This window comes from Oncorhynchus kisutch, linkage group LG4 (assembly GCF_002021735.2).
Source record: "Oncorhynchus kisutch isolate 150728-3 linkage group LG4, Okis_V2, whole genome shotgun sequence".
Lineage (NCBI taxonomy): Eukaryota > Metazoa > Chordata > Actinopteri > Salmoniformes > Salmonidae > Oncorhynchus > Oncorhynchus kisutch.
Genome location: NC_034177.2, coordinates 41054486 through 41065284, shown reverse-complemented (window position 1 = coordinate 41065284; position 10799 = coordinate 41054486). Strand labels below are relative to the sequence as shown.

At 42.2% G+C, this 10799-nt stretch overlaps 1 protein-coding gene across 3 annotated transcripts; it reads right to left on the bottom strand.

Annotated features, from left to right (window-relative positions):
* Positions 1-287: 287 nt before the first annotated feature.
* trabd (TraB domain containing) lies at positions 288-8930 on the bottom strand. Of its 3 annotated transcripts, none has more exons than XM_020481022.2 (10): positions 8830-8930; positions 7843-7919; positions 7422-7491; positions 6833-6999; positions 4658-4798; positions 2395-2505; positions 2026-2165; positions 1548-1720; positions 1069-1165; positions 288-926 (listed from the first exon to the last, which is right to left on the bottom strand). In XM_020481022.2, exons 2-10 carry the CDS (start codon positions 7864-7866, stop codon positions 746-748), a joined length of 1104 nt encoding a protein of 367 aa, XP_020336611.1. In that variant the 5' UTR covers positions 7867-7919; positions 8830-8930; the 3' UTR covers positions 288-745. The 3 variants fall into 3 exon arrangements, with proteins under 3 accessions (XP_020336611.1, XP_020336610.1, XP_020336612.1); XM_020481021.2 differs by having other exon boundaries at positions 8806-8898; XM_020481023.2 differs by having other exon boundaries at positions 8818-8860.
* Positions 8931-10799: the final 1869 nt, after the last annotated feature.

The window sequence follows — 10799 nt, the reverse complement described above, 5'->3', positions numbered from 1 at the left end:
TTAAATGTATTTGGCTAACGTGTATGTCAACATCCGACTTCAACTGTATATATATATATATATATATATATATACATACTTAAGCAATAAGGCCTGAGGATGTGTGGTACATGGCCAATACACCACGGCTAAGGGCTGTTAAGTGCAACGAGGCGGCCATATACCACAAACCCGAGGTGCCTTACTGCTATTATAAAACTGGTTATCAATGTACTTAGAGAAGTAAATGTAGATGTTTTGTAATACCCATGGTATACGATCTGATATACCATAGCTGTCAGCCAATCAGCATTCAGGGCTCGAACCACCCAGTTTATTTTGATATATAATGACTTGGGCCAATAATATCAACTTCAAAGACCATATGCACCAAAATCTCAAATTTCAATGTAACATTAATTGGAATGTGGGGGATAGCAGATGTAATATAAATGGAAAAACATTTGTAAATCTTACAAAAATCCTTCTTTTGCCATTTCTTTTTTTAAATATACAAAAATAAAATAAGGGTACTGTCATGGTTTCTTAGGCAGTACTGTTCTGTGTTCCACAGGGACATGGAGGAGAGGAAGGAAGGAAACGAGGGAGGGCGGCTCAAGCTCTCGGACCCCTTATGTCCATGTCAGTTCATAGGGTAGGAGGTGAATCTTGACCTCTAACCCCTCCTATCAATAAGGCCATTGGTGGTAGATGCATTGTTTTCGTATTAGAGGGGATCGTTCATGTCACAGGTATAGGAGAGGGGTCACGCCGCTGCTGGGGGCAGTGGTCGCAGGTTGTCCAGTAGTGATTGGACAGCGGGTAGGGAAAGAAGAGCCCTCCCCATGCCCCCTCCTGCACGGTAGCAGGCGTATCCCAGTACTCCTATCACCCCAGCCTTCAGCACCGTGCGCAACATCCAGCCAAAACGAGATGGGGGCGCAACACTGACAGTCACACAGAAAAGCAAAAGAAAGAGGGTCAATATTAACTCATAAAAGTTAGAAGATGCAGAAATACAATGATCCTATTGCTCTATAATATAAGTAGTAATAACTTGGTCTAGACTGCTAAGAAAGATACACACACCTCATGATCTCCTGAATGTTGAGATCCTTCTCCCAGTTCCTTTCGATGCCAGGGACATGGCCCATCCCCACCACTCCCACCACCACAGCAGGCACTTCTGTTACAAGAAACAAAGCGAATTTATCCAGCTGAAATGGCATCCATGTTCCCAAAAAACATTGGTCTGTAACAGTCCATCTATTATGCATAGATACATTAGGAGTTGAGGATAAACTTAATTGGCATCTTAGGCAGTGTGCAAAACACAGACACAATAACCCAGCTCGTCCATCTTTCAGAGTAAGGGTCCAATCAAACTGCTGACGGAAAACTATGCCAGAAAGTAAGCCTTTTCATTGATTTAATTGCAATCTTGCGGAGACTACAACCAATGATATGGTAGTGTTTTTCCCACGAGCAGTGTGAACAGCCCAATGGAGAAACTTGTCTGTGGACTTCCTCAGGTGAAAAGTGAAACAGGCAGATGCTGCGATACTCACTCTGGGCATTGGGGGGCGCCTCCACACAGCGTGCGGCCTGGCGGAGCGTGTGTGTGAGGTAGATGTCTCGCTCAGCTACAATGGTCTGGTGGAGAGCGGGGAACTCGCCAATCATCTCTAGCATCGTCTGCTCCAGCAGGTCCTTCTGTTTGCACTTCTCCACGTCCTCCTTACTGACACACAACAACAACAAACATATTGCAATAACAAAAGCATTGCACCAACTGGGTTTAACCAAGTCCCCAAATTAATTCCCAATAGCTTGCCTTCATTTGTATTCAGGTAAATAAATTAAGCCCTATATAAATTAAATCTATTATTAAATTGGATATTACTAAATACAGTACCACCCTAATAATATTTCTGCTCTAATCTTACTACATACTAACCAAAGGAAATACTGAGAGGAAGTGTATAGCGGAGTAAGCTGTGGACTTAACCTAGACACTAGAGAGGAGTAACTGTCAGGTTATTGTACCTGATGGGGTCTGACAGGAAGCACAGGCCCCAGGCCAGTCTGGCTTTCTGCCACAGACTGAGAGCAGCGATGGCCCGTTTGAATGTCACCGGGATAGGCCGGTCCCCCAGGTGGAACTTGCAGAAGGGCACTCGGCCCGCCTGGGTAGAGAGAAGAGAGAGGGAGGGTCTTTACATACAACTTTACTAATACTGTACCTAGTGGGTAACAGGTAAGAGGGTGTTAAGTTCAGTATGTTATGCTGTGTGACATAAGAACATTAGTGTGTATTTGAAAGTATTTGTGACCTTGACCTGACACCTTGTGCGAGAACAAACCTGTGACCCTTATCAAGATGAACTATTTTTAGTGAGTGCGTGAATGTCTCACCTGTTTGAAGGCCTCCCTAAACTCCCCTCCAGGAGCCATGCCCAGCTGCTCTGTTATGTGAGCCGACACTTTGAGCAGCAGGATCTGCATCAGGCCAGACATCACTCCATTCTGTGAGGACATAATAAAGAGGGGGAAGGACAGATAGGAGAAAGCTGTATGTAGTTCTGTCTTTGAGCTGTTCTTGTCTAATGATGTTCTATATTATGTCATTCTGTATTATGTTTCATGTTTTGTGTGGACCCCAGGAAGAGTAGCTGCTCCTTTTACAACAGCTAATAGGGGATCCTAATAAAATACCAAAGAGACAAAATGGTGAACTGTAAGTTAACAACCAATCTATCCTCTCTTCTAGCAGAGCAATTAAAACACAAACAAGCTCAGATCTCAATATCTTGTTCTATGCTAACAGTCCAGATAATTAGAACTGAGCATGGAAAGGGGTCCTTTCATTACTCATCCCCCTGGTCTTGGAATTCCCTCCAAGACAACCTAAAAGTCTAGGACCTGGTGTTCATGGATGAGTTCAAAGGACAAATAGATGAACAGGTTGTTGAGACACGTAGTTGTTTCCATTTGTCACCCGATGTCACTAGTTTGCGTTGCCTCATGTAAGGAAGCATGCTGTGTTACTTCACACGCGCATGCCTGCACGTACACACACACACACACACACACACCCACTGTTTGTTTGCTGTTGTATTTGTGCTGTTGCTAGTGTCTTCTGTCTGCGTTGTCCATTTTTTCTCACATTGAGGTGTGTTTAAAAAATAATAATAATCCCCATAGGAGGCATTTCACTTCTTGTTAGGCCATATTTGTAAATAAGAATTTGTTCTTAATTGACTTGCCTGGTTAAATACAATATCACTGCCGTTTTGTTATTTCAACAAAACTGATTCTATAGGGCACATACTGTTAACATGTTCAATATTTATTTAATTTTTATTTAACCAGGTAGGCCAGTTGAGAACAAGTTCTCATTTACAACTGCGACCGTGCCAAATTAAAGCAAAGCACTGCGCACAGAGTTACACATGGGATAAAACAAGTCACAATAACACAGTCACAATAACACAATAGAAAATCTATATACAGTGTGTGCAAATGTAGTAAGATTAGGGAGGTAAGGCTATAAATAGGCCATAGTGGCAAAATAATTACAATTTAGCAATTAAACACTGGAGTGAGAGCGCAGAAGATGAATGTTCAAGTATAGATAATGGGGTGCAAAGGATCAAACAAATAAATAACAATATGGGGATGAGGTAGTTGGGTGGGCTATTTATGGATAGGGTGGGTACAGGTACAATGATCGGTAAGCTGCTCTGACAGCTGATGCTTAAAGTTAGTGGGGGAGATAGAAGTCTCCAGCTTCAGTGATGTTTGCAATTCGTTCCAGTCATTGGCAGCAGAGAACTGGAAGGAAATGCGGCCAAAGGAGGAGTTGGATTTCGGGATGACCAGTGAAATATACCAGCTGGAGCACGTGCTACGGGTGGGTGCTGCTATGGTGACCAGTGACCTGAGATAAGGCAGGGATTTACCTAGCAAAGACTTATAGATGACCTGGAGCCAGTGGGTTTGGCAACTAATATGTAGCGAGGGCCAGCCAACGAGAGCATACAGGTTGCAGTGTTGGGTAGTATATGGGGCTTTGATGACAAAACGGACAGCACTGTGATAGCAAATTGGAAGCAGTCTGAGTGTTATTTTGACACTATTTTGTAAGTGACATTGCCGAAGTCTAGGTTCGGTAGGATAGTCAGTTTTACGAGGGTATGTTTGGCAGCATGAGTGAAGGAGGCTTTGTTGCGAAATTGGAAGCTGATACTATATTTAAACTATATTTATAGAAACCAAGGTTGTTGTGTCTGCCGATAAGAATGTGGTGATTGACAGAGTCGAACGCGTTGGCCAGGTCGATGAAGACGGCTGCACAGAATAGTCTTTTATTGATGGCGTTTATATCGTTTAGGACCTTGAGCGTGGCTGAGGTGCACCCATGACCCGCTCGGAAACCAGATTGCATAGCGGAGAAGGTGCGGTGGGATTCGAAATGGTCGGTGATCTGTTTGTTAACTTGGCTTTTGAAGACTTTAGAAAGGCAGGGTAGGATAGATATACGTCTGTAACAGTTTGGGTCCACTAGCAAGCGTTAGAAAAATGCTTCTTGAAATTCTCGATTATCGTATAAAAAAAAAAAAACTAATTTCAGGGACAAAAAAAAGCCAAACTGCCCCCCCCCCCCCAATAGTCGTACCTGTTTGATGGCCTGCTGGACCTTGTCCAGATTAATGTCTTTTGCCTCCTTCAGCAGTGTCTTTTCATCCATCTTCAGCATGGACACCCTGTACTGGCACAGCTCCACCACCACCACGTCTGGCTGCACTGCACGGATCGTCTGAGGGAGGGGAAGAGATGGGGGAGAAGGCAAACAAAGGGGACAGGGGAGAAAGGGGAGGAGAGAGTGGGAGGATAAGGAGAGGAGTAAAACAGGGAAAGGGGGTAGAAGGAGAGGACAGGAAGGGGAGAAAGGGGAGCAAGGGCGGTAAGAGAGAGAAAGCCAAAGGTAGAAGTACAAGACTGACAATAGCATGGATTTTGCCTGAGGGGACAAAACAAACAGGAGTCTGGGAAACCAGGACATGTAAGGGGGATGTCATAGTAATTTGTTCTTAACTGACTTGACTGGTTGAAAAAAGGTTAAATAGATAGTTCTGATTGGCAGATTTCAAAATACTTTTTATTCAATCATCTCTGAAGGACAATCATTTAGAAAATGTATGAATCCCATGAATTTGAACGAACTCAACAGAGGCCATTCCAGGAGATACCTATGACAATCATTTAAGGCCGGTTTCCCAGACACAGATTCTGTCTAGGTCAAAAATGTACTTGAATGGAGATTCCTCATTCGGCATACTTTTTAGTAAGGCCAGACAAAATTGAGTCACTATTTAACAGATTTCCCCCCCAAAAAGCAAGGCGAGCAACTTAAAATATATATAAATTAGGTGGATAAGGAATAACAGTACTTTACCACATTGTCCTAGGCTATATGGACATGAACAATAGGATAAATATTCAATTTGACTGATTTTCAGATTACTAATGAACATTATTCACATAGGATGTATAATAGAATGCAATATTCTATCATATTTAAAAATGATTAAAAAAAATGTTTGTATGAATGTATCAGTTCATTAATCATCTACTTAACTGTATAGCCTAACAAATTCAAGAAAGATTGACAATAAATAATTGTAATCAAATTAAAATGTTGATACATAATATTGAGTTAATTACCTGAATGCATCTCTATAGCCTAGGCGTTAACAAAATATTCATACAAATATGATTGGGCCTCTCATAGACTAGTAGGCCTTGTAGAAAGAGGGTCAATCAAGTTAGGTCTATCAAATGAATGTAGCATTGGAAAAAATGTATACATCCAGCCATAGAGTATAACCTATCATCATCAAAATATTTGTTGTTTGTTTATAACATGCACAATTAGAAGCATAAATTTATATAGATCAAGCGTGACTAAATTCAGCCCAGTAACTTTGCTCACCGTATACTCCTTCGATTGTCTCATCTGGCTGCCACGAAATGCCCCACCTGCTGATCTGCACAAAGTGTGTGCGTGCCACTGGCAATGTACTTTGCTGGACATGCTAGCTGTTGTCAGCAGCGCATCATCACTTCAAACGCATTCTGTTGTGGTGTTATCGGTTGGCCTACTACTACTACTGGTAGTACCGGTAAAATGTAAGTTATGAATCGCAAATCACCATACAGCTGATACTTCGATTTCATCAATCATTTTGACTTCAATTTGGTTGTCCAAAACACTATCAGCTTGCACTGCGTCTTTGCTGATGAATGCCCTGATCTCTGGCCATTCAATTAGTTAAGTTACATTGTTGTTTCGTCTATTAAATCACTTCTTATTCATCTGAAAATGATGCAATAACCATGAATTTAACCGACTGTTTGTTTATAATGAGGGACGTCCCAAGTTTAACCTGGACACATAAATAGTAGGAATTTATGCTGGCTTTAGCCTTGGCTGCGTGAGAGAGAAATTAAACATCTGTACGTCGCCTGCAGGTGCGAGTGTGTGTGTATTTCACTGTCCAATCAGAGGCTCGAACATGATCTGAGCGCATGATCTGAGGCTGTTTGGTCTCTTGGGCATCAACTTGGGAAAGCCTCAAGGGAGAGCGGACAGTGCATTATAAACAAAGAGACGCATAGATTGGCCAAAAAAATAACATAGGCTATATATATTTTTTTTTTCAGTGTGGAGAAAAGTGAGGCGGGGCATCCGTTAAACAGTAATTCAACTTTGTCCGGCCAAACTGGCTAGGATAAGCTGTGTCAAGGAAAACAGCTCTTAATGCTTGCATGTCAGATTTGTTGTGCTCACCGTGGCCACGTCCTTCTTGCTGCTGTCACTGAAGTGGGCGGTGCCTACCAAGTAGAGCAGGCTGCCATCTGGGGCAGTCAGCCGGGTGACTGTTTCAGGGAGTTCTGGGGAAGACTGGCGCCGCTGGGCACGCACCTGCCATAGCAGCTCCACCGCCTCAGAGTCCGCTATAAAGGAACCAGCCAGGGAGAGGTGGAAGGGGAGAGAAATAGAGCAAGTAAGAGCGAAAGACAAAGGCAAGAACGGAAAGAACCTTTAGTTCCTACATCATTGAATTGGATGGCAGGAAAGACAACATACTTCGATATGCCAAAGGAATGTGATTGTCAGATATGGGTAGAGTGAACAGTACATGTTGTAGCCTACTGAATTAAAGGTTACAAACAAGTTAGAACAGACTTTCAAACATAACATCGCTGTGGGAGGACTTCACAGACATTAAGAGAACATGGATAGTAGTGTTAAAGCTTGGAAAGTAAAGGACGGTTCCCCTTTTTCTCACACATGGGCATTGTGAACAATATGAGCTTTTGGTGCCAAGCAGACGGAGAGAAAAGTAAATACATTTTACGTAAATAAGGGTACTCACAGAGTCCAGGGGGATGACTAGGCAGTGACTCATCTTCAGACGCATCTTCAGAGGGACCTACCAAGTCATCCTAAAAATAAAGTAAAAAAGCATATGTAGTCATTAAGTCATTCTAAAAGTGTACATGTCAATGAAAACATTTTGTCAATGTATTCAAGGGCTTAGTAGCCAGATTTATTGTGACGCTGATTCTTAGACAATTAACATCAAGGTTAGTACAGGAGTGGGACAAAATTCTAAAAATTTTTGTTTTGCTTAATGTATTATGATCAGCATAGAGCTGTGTTCTTCAAATAACACAGCTGTATGGGACATAACAGATGTGTGTGAAGCTGTACTCTGTGTGCCTTTTTAAAACGATCAAAATAACAGCTGTCAAAGCATTATGCAGTGACCCATGTCCAGCAGTCCCCAAACTTACCTCAGAGTTGTTGTCTTGGTCCATGATTCAACCTTTAAGAGCTGGGCAAAAACTAAAGCAATGTCCCACCTTCCTTACTGAAAAGGAAAGCAAAAAAGGAGGAAAGAGTATGATCAAATGTATGAATACATTTAGCCAAATTCATCAAGTAGGTTTGTTGACCAAAATGGCTTTTCTCTGCAATGCTATCAGCTGTGATGCTTACTTTGTGACTAAGCTAAGGCCCCAATTCAAGTTCCTCAATTGCTGACGTTTGCTAACTAGATATATGTGCAGTGTACCAAACCATAAATAAACTACCCATTCTCACTAGTTAGCTACCATCAGCATATGGCGATAAAGTTAGTTGGAAAATAAAACCGTCTAGTTAACGTTACCTGTCACAGGTAGCTAATTCTAGTAGGTAAGACAATTTGTGAGCCAGGTTTTACTGTGACATGTAAGTTATAGTGTATAGACAAATATCATGAGCAAACTGCCTAACGTTAGCTTAGTGGCCCCTTTTTAGAGCCCGGTCATGGCTAAACGCTCTCCTGCTGCTGCATGTAGCTGCGTACTTCAACACGATTACATCACCTTCACACAAAAGTGTTGACATAGCTAGCTATTTTGCTAGCTAGCCACATGCTACAAAGTCAAGTTAGCTAGCTAAAGCCGTCAAACCTGCTGGTTAGAGACAAAACATTAACACCCTTAGCTGATATTCCCCTCGTTTCCACATATTATATAGCTAGCTAGACAAACTAGCTAACATTATTCATTAAGTTAGCAAGTTGGCCAAAGCTAACTACTTGCCGACTAGCAGCTAGCTTACTACTCGCCGAATAGCAGCTAGCTTACTACTAGCTAACAGCTGACATCGGTTAACTGGCTAACTACTTGGCAAACAATGTCATATCAATTTGTAATTAACATATAATAACTACAGCTTACAATGTTATACATTAATAAAATACAACTTACAAGTTAGCCAACCTGTGCTCTCACCTGCACTTCGACCAATGATGTGTTCGACTCGTTTTTTAACGTTGTCTTCTGGTACTTGTAGTTCAATTGAGATTTGAGTGCGTTGTGGTAATCAGTGGTGAAAAGCACCCTATTGTCATACTTCAGTAAAAGTAAAGATAACTTAATAGAAAATGACTAAAGTAAAAGTGAAAGTCACCCAGAAAAATATTGCTTGAGTAAAAGTCTAAAAGTATTTGGTTTTAAATATACTTAAGTATCAAAAGAAAAAGTATAAATTATTTCAAATTGCTTATAATTTTTTACATATAGCCTGGTGCACACCACAACTCACAGACCTCATTTACAAACAAAGCATTTGTGTTAGTGAGTCCTCCAGATCAGAGGCAGTAGGGATAACACCCAGATGTGCTCAGTCCCCTACTGTACAGTCATGGCCAAAAGTTTTGAGAAGGACACAAATATTCATTTTCACAAAGTCTGCTGCCTCAGTTTGAATGATGGCAATTTGCATATACTCCAGAATGTTATGAAGAGTGATCAGATGAATTGCAATTAATTGCTCACTGACAATTTTGCCTAAGAACACAGCCATGAATAAAGAATGGTACCAACACATCCTCCGAGAGCAACTTCTCCCAACCATCCAGGAACAGTTTGGTGACGAACAATGCCTTTTACAGCATACACCTTGACATAAGGCAAAAGTGATAACTAAGTGGCTCGGGGAACAAAATATGAATATGTTGGGTCCATGGCCAGGAAACTCCCCAGACCTTAATCCCATTGAGAACTTGTGGTCAATCCTCAAGAGGCGGGTGGACAAACAAAAACCCACAAATTCTGACAAACTCCAAGCATTGATTATGCAAGAATGGGATGCCATCAGCCAGGATGTGGCCCAGAAGTTAATTGACAGCATGCCAGGGCGGATTGCAGAGGTCTTGAAAAAGAACACTGCAAATATGGACTCTTTGCATCAACTTCATGTAATTGTCAATAAAAGCCTTTGACACTTGTGAAATGCATGTAATTATACTTCATTATTCCATAGTAACATCTGACATAAATATCTAAAGACATGAACATTTGTGAAAATTCATATTTGTGTCATTCTCAACACTTTTGGCCACGACTGTACTTCCTGTTCACTCATGACTGCATGGCCAGGCACGACTCCAACACCATCAATAAGTTTGCCGATGACACAACAGTGGTAGGCCTGATCACCGATGACAAGACAGCCTATAGGGAGGTCAGAGACCTGGCCCGTGAGGTGCCAAGACAACAACCTCTCCCTCAACGTGATCAAGACAAAGGAGACAGCTGTGGACCTCAGGAAAAGGAGGACCGATCGCGCCCCCATTCTCATTGACGGGACTGTAGTTGAGTAGTTTGAGATCTTCAAGTTCCTTGGGAGTCCACATAACGAACAAACTATCGTGGTCCAACACACCAAGACAGTCGTGAAGAGGGTACGACAAAGCCTAGTCCCCCTCAGGAGACCGAAAAGATTTGGCATGGGTCCTCAGATCCTCAAAAAGTTATACAGCTGCACCATCAAGAGCATCACTGCCTGGTATGGCAACTGCTCGGCCTCCGACCACAAGGCATTACAGAGTGTAGTGCGTACGGCCCAGTACATCACTGGGGCCAAGCTTCCTGCCATCCAAGACCTCTATACCAGGCAGTGTCAGAGGAAGGACCAAAAAATTGTCAAGGACTCCAGCCACCCTAGTCATAGACTGTTCTCTCTGCTACCGCATGGCAAGCGGTACCAGAGCGCCAAGTCTAGGTCCAAAAGGTTTAACAACTTCTACCCCCAAACCATATGAGTCTTGAACACCTAATCAAGTCGCTACCTAGACTATTTGCATTGCCCCCCCGCATCTTTTACACTGCTGCTACTCTTTGTTCTGTTTATTATTTATGCATAGTCACTTTAATAACTCTACCTACATGTACGTATTACCTCGACAAACCGCTGCCCC